This window comes from Sus scrofa, chromosome 4 (genome assembly GCF_000003025.6).
Source record: "Sus scrofa isolate TJ Tabasco breed Duroc chromosome 4, Sscrofa11.1, whole genome shotgun sequence".
Lineage (NCBI taxonomy): Eukaryota > Metazoa > Chordata > Mammalia > Artiodactyla > Suidae > Sus > Sus scrofa.
The window spans coordinates 127,248,748-127,266,238 of NC_010446.5; the positions used below are offsets into that span (position 1 = coordinate 127,248,748).

General features: G+C 41.2%; 1 protein-coding gene across 7 annotated transcripts in view; it reads left to right on the forward strand.

Annotated features, from left to right (window-relative positions):
* LOC102161784 (guanylate-binding protein 6-like) overlaps window positions 1–12,971 on the forward strand; it is a 39,054-nt gene extending 26,083 nt beyond the window's left edge. For all 7 annotated transcript variants that reach the window (XM_005663708.3, XM_021090305.1, XM_013997411.2 and 4 more), the window contains 5 exons: window positions 4,071–4,351; window positions 5,030–5,242; window positions 6,432–6,534; window positions 6,864–7,072; window positions 8,016–12,971. In XM_005663708.3, coding sequence (XP_005663765.3) covers window positions 4,071–4,351; window positions 5,030–5,242; window positions 6,432–6,534; window positions 6,864–7,072; window positions 8,016–8,324 — 1,115 coding nt within the window. In that variant the 3' untranslated portion in view covers window positions 8,325–12,971. The remainder of the gene's footprint in view (window positions 1–4,070; window positions 4,352–5,029; window positions 5,243–6,431; window positions 6,535–6,863; window positions 7,073–8,015) is intronic.

A 17,491-nucleotide genomic window follows, 5' to 3' on the forward strand; every position in this document is an offset into this window, starting at 1 on the left:
CCAAGAATAAACCAAGATGAAATAGAAAAGATGAACAGACCAATCACAAGTGCTAAAATTGAAACTGTGATTAAAAAGCCTCCAACAAACAAAAGTCCAGGACCAGATGGCTTCACAGGTGAATTCTATCAAACATCTAGAGAAGAGCTAACACCTATCCTTCTGAAACTATTCCAAAAAATTGCAGAGGAAGGGATACTCCCAAACTCATTCTATGAGGCCACCATCACCCCGATACCAAAAAAATACCACAAAAAAAGAAAACTACAGGCCAATTTCACTGATGAACATCGATGCAAAAATCCTCAACAAAATACTAGCAAACCACATCCAACAATACATTAAAAGGATTGTACATCATGATGAAGTGGGATTTATCCCAGGGATGCAAGGGTTCTTCAGTATCCACAAATCCATCCGTGTGATATACCACATTAACAAACTGAAGAATAAAAACCATATGATCCTCTCAATGGACGCAGAAGAAGCCTTTGACAAAATCCAACACCCATTTCTGATAAAAACCCTTCAGAAAGTGGGCATAGAGGGAACCTACCTCAACATAATAAAGGCCATATATGACAAACCCACAGCAAACATCATTCTCAATGGTGAAAAGCTGAAAGAATTCCCGCTGAAATCAGGAACAAGACAAAGATATCCACTCTTGCCACTACTATTCAACATAGTTTTGGAAGTCCTAGCTAGAGCAATCAGAAAAGTAAAAGAGATAAAAGGAATCCAGATTGGAAAGGAAGAAGTAAAACTATCACTATTTGCAGATGACATGATACTATACCTAGAGAATCCTCAAGACTCTACCAGAAATCAGAGCTCATCCATGAATTTGGCAAAGTCGCAGGATACAAAATGAACACACAGAAGTCAAGTCAAGTCTATATACTAACAATGAAAGATCTTAAAGAGAAATTAGGGAAGCAATCCCATTTACCATCGCATCCAAAAGAATAAAATACCTAGGAGTAAACCTACCTACAGAGACAAAAGACCTGTAATCTGAAAACTATAAGAAAGACGTTGATGAAAGAAATCAAAGATGACACAAATAGATGGAAAGACATACCATGATCTTGGATTGGAAAAGTCAATATTAACAAAATGACTGTACTACCCAAGGCAATCTACAGATTCAATGTAATCCCTCTCAAATTACCGAGGACAGTTTTCACAGAACTTGAAATAAAATATTTTAAAGTTTGTTTGGAAGCACAAAAGACCAAGAATAGCCAAAGACATCCTGAAAAGGAAAAATGGAGCTGGAGGAATCAGGCTCCCTGACTTCAGACTATACTACAAAGCAACAGTCATCAAAATCGTATGGTACTGGTGCAAAGACAGAGATACAGATCAGTGGAATACGATAGATAGCCCAGAATTAAAGCCACACACCTTCAGTCAACTAATCTATGACAAAGGAGGCAAGAATATACAATGGAGAGAAGACAGCCTGTTCAATAAATGGTGCTGGAAAAACTGGACAGCCACATGTAAAAGAATGAACTTAGAACACTCCCTAACATCATACACAAAAATAAACTCAAAATGGATTAAAGACCTAGATATAAGACCAGACACTCTAAAACTCTTAGAGGAAAACATAGGCCAAACACTCTCCGAAATAAATGACAGCAACATCTTCTCAGATCCACCTCTCAGAGTAATGACAGTAAAAACAAAATAAACAAATGGGACTTAAACTTAAAAGTTCTTCACAGCAAAGGAAACCCTAAACAAAGTGAAAAGACAACCCACAGAATGGGAGAAAATCTTTGCAAATGAATCAACTGACAAGGGATTAATCTCCAAAATTTATAAACACCTCCTACCATTCAATACCAAAAAAACAAACCCCATCAAAAAATGGACAGAAGATCTAAACAAAGAAGATATACAGATGGCCAAAAAACACATGGAAAGATCTTCAACATCACTCATTATTAGAGAAATGCAAATCAAAACCACTCTGAGGTAGCACCTTACACCAGCCAGAATGGCCATCATCAAAAAGTCTACAAACAATAAGTGCTGGAGAGGGTGTGGAGAAAAAGGAACCCTCTTACACTGTAAATTGGTAGGATTGTAAATTGGTGCAACCACTGTGGCAAACAGTATGGAGATGCCTCAGAAAACTAAACATAGAACTACCATTTGATCCAGCAACCCCATTCCTGGGCATCTATCCAGAGAAAACCATGACTCGAAAAGACACATGTACTCCAATGTTCATTGCAGCACTATTTTCAATAGCCAAGACATGGACACAACCTAAATGTCCATCGACAGAAGAGTGGATCAAGAAGATGTGGTACATATACACAATGGAATACTACCCAGCCATAAAAAGAAAGAAATAACCGCATTTTTAGCAACATGGATGGACCTAGAAATTATCATGCTAAGTGAAGTGAGTCAGGCAATGAGATACCAACATCAAATGCATTCACTGACATGTGGAATCTAAAAAAAGGACAAAATGAACTTCTTTGCAGAACAGATACTGACTCACAGACTTTGAAAAACTTATGGTTCCCAAGGGAGACAGTTTGGGGGGTTGGAGGGATGTGCTGGGGGTGTGGGATGGAAATGATATAAAATTGAATTGTGATAATCATTGTACAATTATAAATGTAATAAATTCATTGAGTAATTAAAAAAAAAAGAAATGACCCTGAATTAAAAGTGTTAAAACAGTTTTTAGGGCTTTCTTAAGTCAGTAGAAGTCACCTCAACAAAACATTTTACTAAAACTCTTTGGGAAATTAGTCACTGGACTTTCTGAAAGAACATGTCCCTACTAATTCAAGGCAAATTGTATGGCTAAAAATTATGAATACTGCCACAGAGCTCCAAAAGGCAACTCCTGTCTCAGTGTGGGTGGTGGTTTTTTTTTCTACGAAGGATGTTTGAATTGTCAACACTGGTGCTTCTTCCCTGTCTGGACTCAGTCTTCCTGAGTGCAGGTCCTAAGGTGAGTGATGTGACCCAGACCTTCTAGAGAATTGGACAGTGTGGTCACCTGGGGGGAAAGTGTGCCCGCTGGGAGAGTGGACCTGGGTGGGCATTGAGAACACCCATGATCCCACTTAACTGCCTTCCACCCAAAGACACATTGGACAGCAGCACATAGTATGCATTTTACCAAATCAAAACAGAAAGCTAGTGACGCAGCGTAGCGCAGAGAAAAGAATCCCTTTGATGGAGGTGGCATACCTGGCCAAAAGTTTGCCTTCCACCAACGTTGTGAGATTTGGGCCAAATTACTCAGCCCCTCCAAGCTTGTTTCTTTGTTCATAAGATTTGGGGGGAGGAAATGCTTATTATTTGGAGCCCTAGTGGGAAATAAATATGTTATACATGGAGAATATATTTATATATGATCTAGTACTGAGTCACATACTCTTTTTTTACATTAATAGAAAAAGTTCTGGAATGTTCTCTATTAAGCTTAATTGTAAGTGGTCCATGAGTGAGGGGGCATTGTGGGTAGTTGCAGACAGAAGCACAACAGGTGGCAGAGAGCACAGACTTTGGAGCCGACCTGTCTGGGGACTTGAGGAAAGTTTCGACTCAGTTTCCTCATCTCTAGAATGGGGTGAAGTACAAACCTACCTCAGAAAGCTGCTTTGAGAATTAATTCACTTAACACGTGACATCATTGACAATAATGCCTCACATGTTATAAGGGCAATAAAACTGTAAAGTGTTTCTTTAAAAATCCAGTTAATGACTCAGCCTTAGGAATAAATCTAATCTATATAACCTGCTTCATGTGAATCCCTATGTAATCCATTTGGCCTTCAGTTTTTAAAATGGGAAACTGTATTTTCTAGATACGCACAGTATGCTAGATAAATGTGTAGATTTTCAATGTTCTTAGCCCTGTGGCCTGGAAAACCATACAAGTGAAAAGTCGGTAGGAAAATGAAGGTGAGAACTGTTGAAGGAGGAAGGGGTGTTTGTGTGTACGTGTGCGTGTGGCTTTAGAAATGTAGTTTCAGAATCCTGGATCTCACTGACTATTTATCCCTTAAATTTCATGGCTTCTTCAGGGCTGGGGATTCTGGTGGTGGCATACGTGGATGCCATCAATACCGGAGACGTTCCTTGTCTGGAGAACGCAGTGGCAACCCTGGCCCAGCTGGAGAACTCAGCAGCCATGCAGAAGGCAGCCGACCACTATAGCGAGCAGATGGCCCAGCGACTGGACCTCCCCGCAGACACGTACCTGGAGCTGCTGGAGGTGCACGCAGACTGCGAGTGCGAGGCCATTGCGGTCTTCATGGAACACTCCTTCAAGGATGACACACAGGAGTTCCAGAAGATGCTGGTGGTAAGCTGTCTTACTAGTTGACATTTGTTCCCTCCTCTTAAAGAATGGAGCCTAGAAGTGTCTTTATGGAACCTGTGCTCATCGCACACTTGGGAACGAAGCAGTCTGTGTCCTCATAGGGGTTAGCTTCCCAAAGGCATTTCCTTTTCTTTCCTGCCAAACCACAGGCAATTTCCCCGGGAGTCTCTCTGATCTCTGATGCAAAAGCGGTACAGGTATCTTCCTGAAGTAAATACTGCGATGGATTCCAAGCCTGTTCACAGCACCCAAAGTCATTCGTGAGCTGGTTTCTTTTTCTGTGCACACACTCCCGAGAGGCCCGGACCAACCTGCTCTCAGCAAACCCTCATTCCGGGCCATGTTCAACCTAGGTTTCCCCAAGTATCCTTGAAGATGGAATCACTGAATGTTGCAGCTGCAGGAACCACAGGGACTATGTGATGTAACGCCAAGCTTTCAGATGAAAAGCCTGAAGCGAGGCTAAGAAACTTGCCCTTCGTCTTCCCGGGTTTTCAGCGTTGGGAGCACATCAAGTCTTGTGACTGCTGCTTTATTCCACGGCCTCCAGTAGCACACGTTTCTCATGAGGACCGCAGACCAATCTCACCACCAGATTCCTTGAATGTTGTGTCCTCTGTTCCTTGTTTCTGGTGACATCGCTCTGCATTTCCCTTGCAGGAAATCATAAAGAATAAGAAGGAGGGTTTCGTGCTGCAGAATGAAGAGGCATCTGCCAAATACTGCCAGGAAAAACTTGATCAGCTTTCAGAGACCCTGGTGGAATGTATTTCAGCAGGAATGTTCTCTGTTCCTGGAGGCCATGAACTCTACCGGAGAGCAAAGCAAAGATTGGAATGGGACTATTGCCATGTGCTCAGGAAAGGAGTGCAGGTGAGGAACAAGGGGAGCCAGGGGAGCCTCAGAACAGGGTCAAAGGTGTCTCCCGAAAATGAAAGAGCACAGCAGCAAGTGTGGGTAATGTGGGACATCGTGACGGCTTTAGCTCATAAGGTCCACATGATGCAGCTTATTCCCGAGAAGAGTAGGGATGTCCATTCCCCTAAAATGACCGTGGATTTCTAAAATCCACCAGAGATTTTAGATTTAAATTATTCATTTCTTTATCCAACAACATGATAACTGCTGTGCCAAGAACTGATGACTCACATATCAGAGTCTTTGTCCTCAAGGTTGATCAAAATAAGAGAGGAAGTCAAAGGCAGACAATTTTATACAAAGATATGGCACTTGTGAGCCTGTGAAAAATGGGCTACATAGGTGATATTAACAAGTGTGATAATAAAAAAGTAATTATGATAAAAACAACACAACTAACATATATTGAACTATTAATGCCTATAACCATAAAGCTAAACTTTTTCTCTAGTCTCTTTTATTTAATCATTCAAATAACATTAAGAACCATCTATAAGGAGTTCCTGTTGTGACCCATTGGGTTAAGAACCCAACTAGTGTCCATGAGGATGCAGGTTTATTTCCAGGCCTCGATCAGTGGGTTAAGGATCCCTGATGGCGGCCAGCTGCAGCTTTAGGTTGCATATGTGGATTGGAGTCTGTGCTACTATGGCTGTGGAACAGGCCAGCTGCTGCAGCTCTGATTCGACCCCACATCTGGGAAATTCCATATGCTGTGGGTGTGGCCCCAAAAAGAAGAAGAAAATAAAACATCTATATTATTGTCCCCATTTTAAAGATCTGAACTGAGAAGCTTCAGCAAGATAAAATAATAAAGTTACAGCCAGCAAAGGGCAGAGGTGAACAGCAGCACAGTTTCGAGGCACAATTTCCCCCTTGGAAGTCAGGTATAGAAAAGCCCCAGAGATTGGGAGTTTATAGAACTGGATGTATCTCTGACTAGCTGGTCCCTAAGGTGGGTAGAGGGCGGCAGCCTTGGGTCAGAGACCAGAGACAGACAGGTGCCTCTAGGAGCCTAGACTGTTTGTAGGGAACAGCTACAGGATTTTAAACAAGGAGCAGCACGTCTCTGGACATCCTTGTCTTGGCAGCACTCCTCTCCCCAGTGGACATTGAGTTCCCTACTTGTGTCTTCGTTCCTCAGGCCGACAAGGTCCTCCAGCGCTTCCTGCAGGCACAGGTGGCAACAGAGAAATCCATCCTGCAGACAGATAAAGCCCTCACTGACGGGCAGAAGGCCATAGCAGGTACGGGCTCTGCTCACAGTGGGATGGGTCGTTCCTGCAGGGCCCTCTGGCTGCTGGGAGAGCAAAACCTTCCTGATACAAGCAGCTTCCTCTCCTTCTGTGGAACAACTCTGCCATGTCTGACACCTGCCAGGGGAGTCGGGCGTGGACGTGGTTGGACAGCAGCCAGGCAGAGCCTTCCCATCAACTCTGAAATGTCTCTGGGTGGGGTGGACACGGGGACAATTTGGGGTTTCCCAGCCTCCCCTTCCAGTTTGGTTTCTGAGCTCAGGAGGGTTGAGATCAGTCCTCACGTTATTTTCGTCCCTCTCTAAACCTTCCTGGGGCAGAGGAGCGGGCCAGGAAGGAGGCAGCGGAGAAGGCGCAGGAGCGGCTGAAACAGGAGCTGCTGAACCAGAAGCTGCAAGAGCAGGAGCAGCAGCTGGCAGCTCAGAAGGGAAGTTTCCAGGAAAACATAGACCAGCTGAGAAAGAAGCTGGAGAGAGAGCTAGAATATCGACTGAGAGAGCAGAATATGATGTTGGAGCGTAAGCTGAAGGTAAGTCAGGCTGTGCCTCATAGCGCCTGCTGGGTGTTCTCCTGGCACCTCAGGAAGGGGTGGTGAAGGTGACAGCAAGCCCTCGGGGTGGGGGGCAGCACTGCCGGGTACTGCTTGTGACTACTTAGAGCCCCGAAGCCTCTGATTCCTCCCAAAGCCTTTGAACTCGACTCTCTAGTAGACTCCAAAGAATTCAGCATGAAGATGTTGAATAGAAACAGGGTTTGGATGGCTGTTTTGGGAATTTTAAAATGATACCATGAGGTTGATTATCCGGATATCCTAACCACACCTATCTAACATGAGCGGCACTGATCTGCTTTACCAAGACCACAGCCAATGACCAGGAACCCTGCTGCCACCCAAGCCCTGAGGCTGATCTGCGCTGACATAAAAGGATCAGAAACATCCAGGCCTTAGTAGCAGGGAGGTGACAGCTTCTCCCCTTGCTGCATCGTCTGCAGGTGTGATGGGTACCCAAGCTCCCGTGAGGCATAGAAAGAATTCTCTCACTGTGCACGTAGCGTTTATAGCAGTCTCTGCCTTGGGTGACCCGCCACCCTGAGTGGGACGGAGAAGTAGTGCAACCAGACCGCGGCCACCTACCACCTGGCAGTTTTTGCCTGGGACAAAATCCCCTTGTCCTCATGTCAGCTTAGCCTCCCGGTAAAACCTGACAGTGGCTTTTATTGTAAGGCTTTCTCATAATTGTAGGTTCAAACCTGGAATTTTCTGTGTCACAAATTTCTTCTTTCATGATTGTGTAAAAGTGAGCAATTTTAGGTGTAAAACAAAGAGACCTTGAAAATGCTCATAAATATAAGATGCAATCCTTGAAATCCTGGGGGTATCAAATGATTTACTTCCTCATATTTTTTAATTTTTATTTTGTTTTTGTTTTTATTTTCGTTTTGTTTTGTTTTTCTTCCTCGTATTTTTTTAGACGCAAGAAGTTCTCCTCGGTAAAGTATTTGAAAGGAGATCTGAGAAGATGAATGCGGAGATAGATCACTTGAGAAATATAATTGCTGGTACTGACAGTGATGATACTCACTGGGTTGTAAAAGCCTTTGTAAATTTTGTCATTAGGATCATTTCAGCTATTTTTCCACGTAACACTTCTACTCTGTTTGTGAGAAATACTATGTATGTTTTTTGGTTACGAGGGTTTTTTTGGGGTGCATTTTTTCATTTTTTATTTTTTTGGGTTTGTAATCTTATTTTTTATATATGTTTTTATTATTATAGTTGATTTACAATGTTCTGTCAATTTCTGCTTTACAGCAAAGTGACCCAGTTATACCTATAGATACACATTCTTTTCTTCATATTATCTCCCATCATGTTCTATCACAAGAGATTGTATACAGTTCCCTGTGCTGTACAGCAGGACCTCATTGCTAATCCATTCTAAATGTAATAGTTTGCAGCTACTAACCCCAACTCCCTGTCCATCCCACTCCCTCCCGCATCCCCTTGGCAACCACAAGTCTGTTCTCTTTGTCCGTCAATCTATTTTGTAGATAGGTTCATTTATCCCATGTTTTATATTCCACATATAAGTGGTATCATATGGAGTTTGTCTTTCTCTAACATACTGCACTTAATGGGAGAATTTCTAGTTGCATCCATGTTGTTGCAAATGACATTATTTTGTTCCTTTTATGGCCAAGTAGTATTCTGTTGTGTACATGTACCACATCTTATTAATCCATTGATCTGTTCATGTATATTAAGGGTGTTTTCATGTCTTGGCTATTGTGAATAGTGCTGCAATGAACATAGGGGTGCATGTATCTTTTTGAATGAAAGTTTTATGCAGGTTTTTTTCCCAGGAGTAGGATTGCTGGATCATATGATAGATCTATATTTAGTTTTCTGAAGGACCTCTATACTGTTTTCCATAGTGGTTTTACCCATTTACATTCCCACCAGTGGTTTAGGAGGGTTCCCTTTTCCCCACACCCTTTCCAGCATTTGTTATCGCATTAAATCTGTAGATTACTTTGGCTCATATGGCCATTTTAACAATATTAATTCCTCCAATCCAGGAGCATCTTTCCATTTCATTGAGTCCTCTTTAATTCTCTTGATTAATGTTTTATAGTTCTCAGCATCTAAGTCTTTCAGGTTTATTCCTAGGTATTTAATTTTGGGGGGTGTGATCTTATAAGGCATTGTATTTTTATATTGCTTTTCTAATATGTCATCATTAGTATACAGAAATGCAACCTACTTCTGAATGTCAATCTTGTGTCCTACTACTTTGTTGAATTCATTGATCAGTCTGAGTAGTTTCTTTTTTTTGTGGCATCCTTAGGGTTGGTATGGTATGGTATCATGTCACCTGCATATAGTACAGTTTTACCTCTTCTCTTCCAGTTTGCATATTTTATTTCTTTTGTTTGTCTGATTGCTGTCATTGGGATTTCTAACACTTTGTTGAATAAACATGGTGAGAGTGGGCATCCTTGTCTTGTTCCAGCTTTTAGTGGGAAGGTTTTCAGGTTTTCTTCACTGAGTATTATATTGGCTGTGGGTTTGTTATAAATGGCTTTTATTATGTTAAGATATATTTATTCCCTCTATACCCACTTTGGTAAGACTTTTCATCACGAATGGCTGTTGGATTTTGTCAAATGCTTTTTCTGCATCAATTGAGATGGTCATGGGGTTTTTGACTTTTCTTTCGTTAATGTGGTGTATGACATTGATTATTTTCATATGTTGAACCACCCTCGTGAACTTGGGATTTTTCTTCTTTGTTGAGGAAGCCTGTATTGCTATAAACTTCTCTCTAGAACTGCTTTTGCAGAATCCTATAGATTTTGAATGGTTGTGTTTTCATTACTATTTATCTCAAGGTATGTTTTTAAGGGCCATACCTTCACCTGCAGCCTATGGAAGTTCCCAGGCTAGGGGTTGAATCAGAGGTGCACTTACCAGCCTATGCCACAGCCATGGGAACATGGGATCCAAGCCACATCTGTGATCTATACCATAGCCCACAGCAATGCTTAATCCTTACCCCATTAAGTGAGCCAGGGATTGAACCCGTGTCATGGATACCAGTCGGGTTCATTTTCTGCTGAGCCACCATGGAACTCCCTGTCTCAAGGTATTTTTTAATTTCCCTTTTGATTTCCTCATTGACCCATTGGTTTTTTAGTAGTGTGTTGTTTAGTCTCCATGTAGTCAGTTTTTTCTCTTTTCTTTTCCTATGGTTGATTTCCAGGTTCATGCCATTGTTGTCACAGATGTCTGAAATAATTTCTCTACTTAAATTTGTTGAAGTTAGTTTTGTGCCTCAGTATGTGGTCAATCCTTGAGAATGTTCCATGTGCACTTGAAAAGAATGTATATTCTGATTTTTTTTTTGATGTAATGTCCTAAAAGTATCAATTAAGTCTAATTGTTCTTTTGCGTCACTTAGGATCTCTGTTGCCTTATTGATTTTCATTCTAGAGGATCTGTCCATTGATGTGAGTGATGTGTTAAAATATCCTACTATTGCTTCATTCCCATCAATTTTTCCTTTTATGTCTGTTAGTTTTTGTCATAGGTATTTGCATGCTCAGTATTAGGGGCATTATACTGACAAGTGTAATATCGTCTTCTTGAAGTGATTCTTTTATGATTAAATAGAGTCCTTCTTCGTCCTTCTTGAATTGATCCTTGTATCATTAAATAGTGTCCTCTTTTGTTTTCGAGTTTGTTTTGTCTAACATGAGCATTGTGACTCCCACTTTCCTGTCATTTCCATTCACATGAAATATCTTTCTCCGTCCCCTCACATTCAATTTATATATGTGCTTTGCTCTAAGGTGAATCTCTTGTAGGCAGCATATCATAGGCTCTTGTTTTTTTTAATCCAGTATTCCACTCTATGTCTTTTGATTGGAGCTTTCAGTCCATTCACATTTAAGGTAATTATTGATAAGTATGTTTTTATTGCCATTTTAAACCTTGTTTTCTAGTTGATTCTATGTTTCTCTTTTGTTCCTTTCCTTTCTTGGTTGGATCATTTCCTTTGATTTTATCCTTGTGTCCTCTCCTTTTTTGTTTCTGTGAATGTATTGTTTGGTTTTGATTTGTGGTTGCCCTGTTTTTCAAGTATGTTAACCTCTTCCTATATCTGCTTGCTTTAGCCCAATAATCATATAGGCTCAAACATATTCTAAAAAAAAAGAAGAGAGTATGGATTCTCTTAGCTTCCTTCCATGCATTTTATGATCTTGATATCCTTTAACTCTTTGCTCTTCCTTGTGTTTATTTTCACTTTTACAAGTAGGTTTTCTTTTTTTCCTTTTAGGTTTGTATACTGGCTTATTTAAGTGATCACTTTCCAATTGTGATTTCCTCCACCCTGTATCTTCTTACCTCTTTCCTATTTAGAGGAGACCTTTCAGTATTTCTTTTAGAAAGTGTTTAGTATTGCTATATTCTTTCAGTTTTTGCTCTTTGGAGAAATTCTTTATTTTTTCCTATTCGAAATGATAATCTTGCTGAGTAGAATATTCTAGGCTACAAATTTTTCTCTTTTAGAACTCTGAATACATCTTGCCACTCTCTTCTGGCCTATAGTGTTTCTATAGAGAAATCAGCTGATAGACTTACGGAGGTTTCTCTTATAATTACTTCTTTGTTTTTATCTTGCTGCCTTTAGAATCTTCTCCTTATTTGTAACTTTTGCTATTTTTTAAATAATATGTCTTGGGGTGGGTCTGTTTGGATTTAACTCATTTGGAGCCCTCTGTGCTTCCTGTATCTTGATATCTGCTTCCTTTATATTTGGAAAATTTTCAGGCATAATTTCTTCAAATATATTTTCAAGCCTCTTTTCTTTTTCTTCACCTTCTGGAACCTCTATTATGCAAAGATTGGTCCACTTTATATTATCCCATAGATCTCATATGGCTTTCATGATTTTTCATTTGGTTTTCTGTCTGCTGCCCTGATTGGGGATTTCCATTATTCTATCTTACAAGTCACTTATCTGTTCCTCTGCATTATTCATTCTGCTCTTCAATGCCTCTAACTCAGCTTGTGTTTCAGCAAATGAATTTTTAAAATTTTCTTGGCTCCTCCATATATTTTCAATTTACTTGCTAAAGTAATCTGCATTACTGTTCTATAATTGCTCTTAAATCCTTCAGAGTTCTCACTATCTCCTTTTTGAACTCAGTGTCTGTTAGACTGCAGAGGTCTGTTTCATTGTTTGCCTCTTGAGGGAAATTCTCCTGTTCTTTTTAACTGAGAATGGTTCCTGGGCTTCTTCATTTGGCTTATGTTTTTCTTATTCTGTTAGTTTAGGGAATACAACTACTGTAGTCTTACTGGGCTATTTATATGTGAGAGTGTCCTTGGCTAATTTGTGACGGCTTAATTTTTCTTTTTCTTTTTGTTTTGGTGTGAGGGCTGCTTTTGGTTTAGATGCTTTGATATCTCTTTCTTTAGCATGTGCAGGCTGTTATACCCCTGATAGGGGGTGTGCTAGTGCATGGCATGCATGTGCTTCCAGGGAGATGGAGGCAATTGGCAGGACCTGTAGCCCATGCTTGGTTGCTGGGCCTTTGACAGTGGTGAGGACCCCTGAGGAGGTGGCACAGGCTACTCCTTGTTGCAGGGCCCGGAGCCTTTGGCTGTGGCAACAGGAGGGCTTGTGCATTCCCAGAGGTGTGAGAGCAACAACAGTTTATGCTTTGTTGTAGTGCCCTCCTCTGTGGCAACCCCTGAGGTGACTGGGGCCATAGGTGGTGCCTGTTCACAGACCCCTAGTAGTGACAGACTATGCCCACCTCTGGAGTCTGAGAAGGCTGTGGCAGTTTACCCCTGCCACCCATAGCCCACACAAGAGATGCCCTGCATCTGAGAGCCTACACGTGCACAGAGAAATATATTCCTTTGGAGGTCCTACTCCTCCTCCTCTTGTCCTTCCCCAAAAAGGCACCTTTCTTCTCCTGTGGACCTCGGCCTCTTCCCATACTCGCTTCCTAGGCTGTGATGCTCTGTTCCCCCTCCTGTCATGCACTGCCTTCCTCGCCCCTCAGGCTGTCCCCACACAGCCAGCCTTAGTCCTCTCTCTGGAACTGACCTCTGAAGTCTGAGTCTCAGAGCCCAGCCCCCTCCCACATGTCTCAGGCTGTGGTTTCTGGGCCAGAGGTACCAATGGTCTGTGCGGCTCTCTCTCGTCTTTTCCCTCCTCAGTCTGGCTGTTGCACTTTTTCCCCAAGGTTTTGAGGTTCCCCTCCATCTCAGCCGACCTCCCCATCAGTTTGGTGACACCCCAGGCTGAGTATTCCTTTCCTCTTTCACAGCTCCCTCTCAGGAGTGCTGCTCCTGTCCTGATTTCTTGTATTTTCTCTTCTCTCTCTCTCGCCCTCTCTTTTTTTTCCCCCTATTGTTCTATCCAGTTATGTGGAGGGTTTCTGGGCCTTTTTTGAGGTTTAAGGTCTTCTGCCAGTGTTCAGTAGATATTCTGCATGACTCACTGTACATGTAGACATTTTTTTAATCTGTTGTGAGAGAAGGTGAGCGCCACATCTTACTCTTCCACCATCTTTATCCTGTCTCTCAATATATATTACAAGAATTTGCCATTATTTATTGAGAAAATGAATATATAATAGACATATGATCTGTCCTATTTCAGGTGTTGATTCACTTTGAATCAACAAACTTTTGAATATAAAAAAGGCTCGTTGAGGATATCACTTTTAATAGCAAAAGATTGAAAACTTACTTAAAAATCTATTTATATAAATTAGTAATCTATATTTTTATGTTCATATACTTGAATACTATGTAGCCAGCCAGTAAATTGGTGGTGGAGATCTATTTGTGTACATGTAGGATAATCTTGAAGATACATTGTGGAGTGTAAAGAAAAATGAAGTACGAAACAATTTGTGTAATGTGTTTACCATAAAACTGCAATTATTATATGCACTCTTATGTATATACAGCTAGAATAACTCTGGAAGATTGATTAGGAACTGATATCATTGGTTCCTTCTGGAAAGGACAGCTTGTCCTCAGAGATGGAAAGAAGACATGCTTTTCATTACATCCACTATCTTTTCAATTTTGTAAAGAACCACTTGTATTACCATTTCCCAATAAAGAAAACATAAAGTATAATAAATTATGAAAAATAAATGGAATGTGAAAGTGACTATTCAATGATGAAACTGCTCCTTGCCTCTAGAAATGACATTAGCCTGTTCAATAAGTTGGATCAGAATACTAGAAAACATAAAATCTGCATCACAATCTTATTTTTATTTTGGCTTTGGTTTTTAAGCCATTATATTTGCTTCTAAAATAAGGTACAAACTTTCCTGTTACACTTTGAATCTCAGCTGGAGTAGCCATTGTATACTATCTTTGAATTATACTTTTCAGGTGTTAGAAGCAAATTTCTGAACGTCAAGAAAATACACTCATGAGAGGAATCCAATAGTCCTTAGAAATTCAGTGGTGGCCTCTATGCTGCAGGCAAGCACAGAGTGGCAATGTACCACTGCAGAGTCAGAGGCCCTGACAGTATTGGAGATGAGAAACCCTGACACATTGAGGCCAGATGTTGGCCTTTAAACCTCAGAAGCCAAGTCTGCACATGACAGTGATGCGAATCACGGCCTGTCTAAGCTCAGGCTGCTGCATCCAATTACCATAGACCGGGTGGCTTCACAAACATTTGTTTCTCCCAGTTCTGGAGGCTATGAGTCCAAAAGCTGTGTGCCAACATTGCTGGGTTCTTGGTAAGGGTGCTTTTGCAGTTTTACAGAGGGCACCTTTCCTGACGTGTCTTCATACATGGGGGGGGCGGGCGGAGAGGAAGAGTCTCTTGATTCTTTGTTATAAGGGCACTAATCAGAGTCATGAAGGCCCCACACTCATTACCTAATTTCCTCCCCAAAGCCCCACTCCCAAGTACATCGGGACACTGGGAGTGAGAGTTTCCTCAGACAAATTTTGGAGAACACAGCCTTTCAGTCCATAACATGGTTGGCGTGGCAGCCCGCCAGACCTGACCGGAGAAAATTCTGAAGACGGCAAATTGAACAAGGTGTCTGTCGATTCCAAAGGGATGGGGAGGAAACAATCAAGTGGCATCTAGGACGTTTATCAGGAGGCTGAGAGGTGGCCTCAATAACAAAGTCACAAGCCCTAGACTTGGTCTAAGCGAGTTTCAGACCATGAATACATCTCCTGAGGGGAGGGCAGGATCCCAAGACAAAGCATCCTGAAATGCCAGGACAAGGTCAAATGACAACGACCTTCCCCGTCCCCCTTCTAGGGGACCTCAGACATTAAGTTGGTACCTGTGTGCTGGGGATTGGGAATATGCCCAAGTGTTTTCAGGACTCTTTCAATCAGGATCCAGGTTAGCAGCGCTACCCAGATTCTAAAAAGATGCCACAGTGTCCCTGCTAAAGTAGAGGCGCATGGGATGCTGGTAATAGATGCAGTCCCAGCCCAGGTGCAGATGACTTGGTCTAGTGTTTGTTCTCCAGTAAAAGTAAAGTTCATCTAAGGACAGAAACCACTGCATATTTTCCTGTGCATCTTCATGAAGCATGTTTAGGCACAGAGTGTACTAAATAAGAGCCTGCCGGCAAAAATGAAAAGGCTGACCCATGCGTGACGGTTTTCTATTGCCAGATGTCCATGAACACACCAAAGGTCTGAGGGGTTAAGTGGTTTGGATTTCAGACACTAGACTAAGGTCTCTAAGGTGGTTTAAAGGCTCGTAGAACAAAATAAACTTTTTTTTGTGTATAGTCTGCTCTTCTGTGACCTCCTGTATCACAGTCTGTGCCTCTGCAAGGATGTTAACATATCTCCCTGGAGATTTTAAAGGACTTATCTAGCTGTGGCTTCAAGTATTCAGAGGGAAGAATGGCTTTGCCTTTTAAGAAAGAATCTGTGTAATAGTGACTACGTGGCCAATAAATGGTAAAGTTTAACAAAAAAGCAAGTTATTCTATAGAAATATCTGAGTATCTGTTTTCATTGAGAACTCCAAAGAGTAGATATCCCAACCTTAAGACTAGAGACCTCCTGATAGGAAGGAAAAAGACTTGACTTTTTTGGATCTGACATACAAGCGACATCATATAGTCCCTGTCTTTCTCTGTCTGACTTACTAAGTTGGTATAATGTGCTCAAGGTCCAATCACGTTGCTGCAAATGGAAGGATATACACCTTCCTTATAGTTGAATAGCTGAATATATTCCATTGTGTATATGGACCACTTCTTTTTTATCCATTCATCTGTTGATGGGCATTTATCGTTTTCATATCTTTGCTATTGTGACTAGTGCTGCAGTAAATATGAGTACAGATGTACCTTTGAATTAATATTTTTTAATTTCCTTTCAATAAAAATAATAAAACCAACTTGTGCTGATTACTTAAAAAAAGAAAAAAGCTTTCAAAAGTAGTTAACAATTAGTTCACACATGTGGTCTAATATACAGTAAAGAATAACTATTCACAATTATTGACAGTTTTTGCTAAATTCTCGTGCCCTCTCTGCCATTGTTCTGGATAATGTAAAGAGAGAAAAGTAAAGATTTTGTCCTCCTGCAACTTACACCCCATAGGGAGCTGACATATTATTTAGGCAGCAATAAAAACTGCAATTATATGTATCTTATCTAGATAGTCATTAAAACTCAGAATAGAAATAAAACAGTCAAGTTTTGCTTCAGTCTAATCCCTCTCGTCTGGGAATATAATTGTACATTATTGCATCCTAAGGACCAAATATTATAATATTAAAGCCTGGTCAAACCCAGGGTTCACACTGATTCAAGAAATGAATACAGAGTTGAAAGTTGGATGACTGGAAATGTGTAATATTTGCTTATCATTTCAAGGGGTAATAAGTATCTCTCCTATTACCCTCACTAAATAGGAAAGTCTTTGGCTGAGCTTGTCGTGTCCTTGGACCTGATGGACCCAAACCACAGACAGGTGCTCAGGTGGAAGGACTACGTCACTGGACTGACGGAAAGCCCCGATTGCTGGATCGGGGGAAGCAGTGCAATGTGCAGACGCCCACAGAACAGGATTTGTGCTTTCTAGCTCGAACCCAGAGTTCCAGAGCGAGGCAGGACGAGGGTTCCCGACTAAGACTCAACGTGATCTTTTCAGCTCAAGTCTGGGTGAAGATGACAAATAAAGTAAACTAGTCTCAAATGACTCAAGAGGTTTTCAGCCCTTTTTCTTATAGAAACATTGCTCTATGTCTCCAATACCAATGGCTTATTAGGATTCTTGTTAAAACAGACCAAGGATTTAGATACTAGGAGTCTTACACAGAGATGCTATAAAAATATTACAGACTGGGTGGCTTGACAGAATTTTTTCTCTCAGTTCTAGAGGCTGAAAAGTCCTAGATCAAGTTG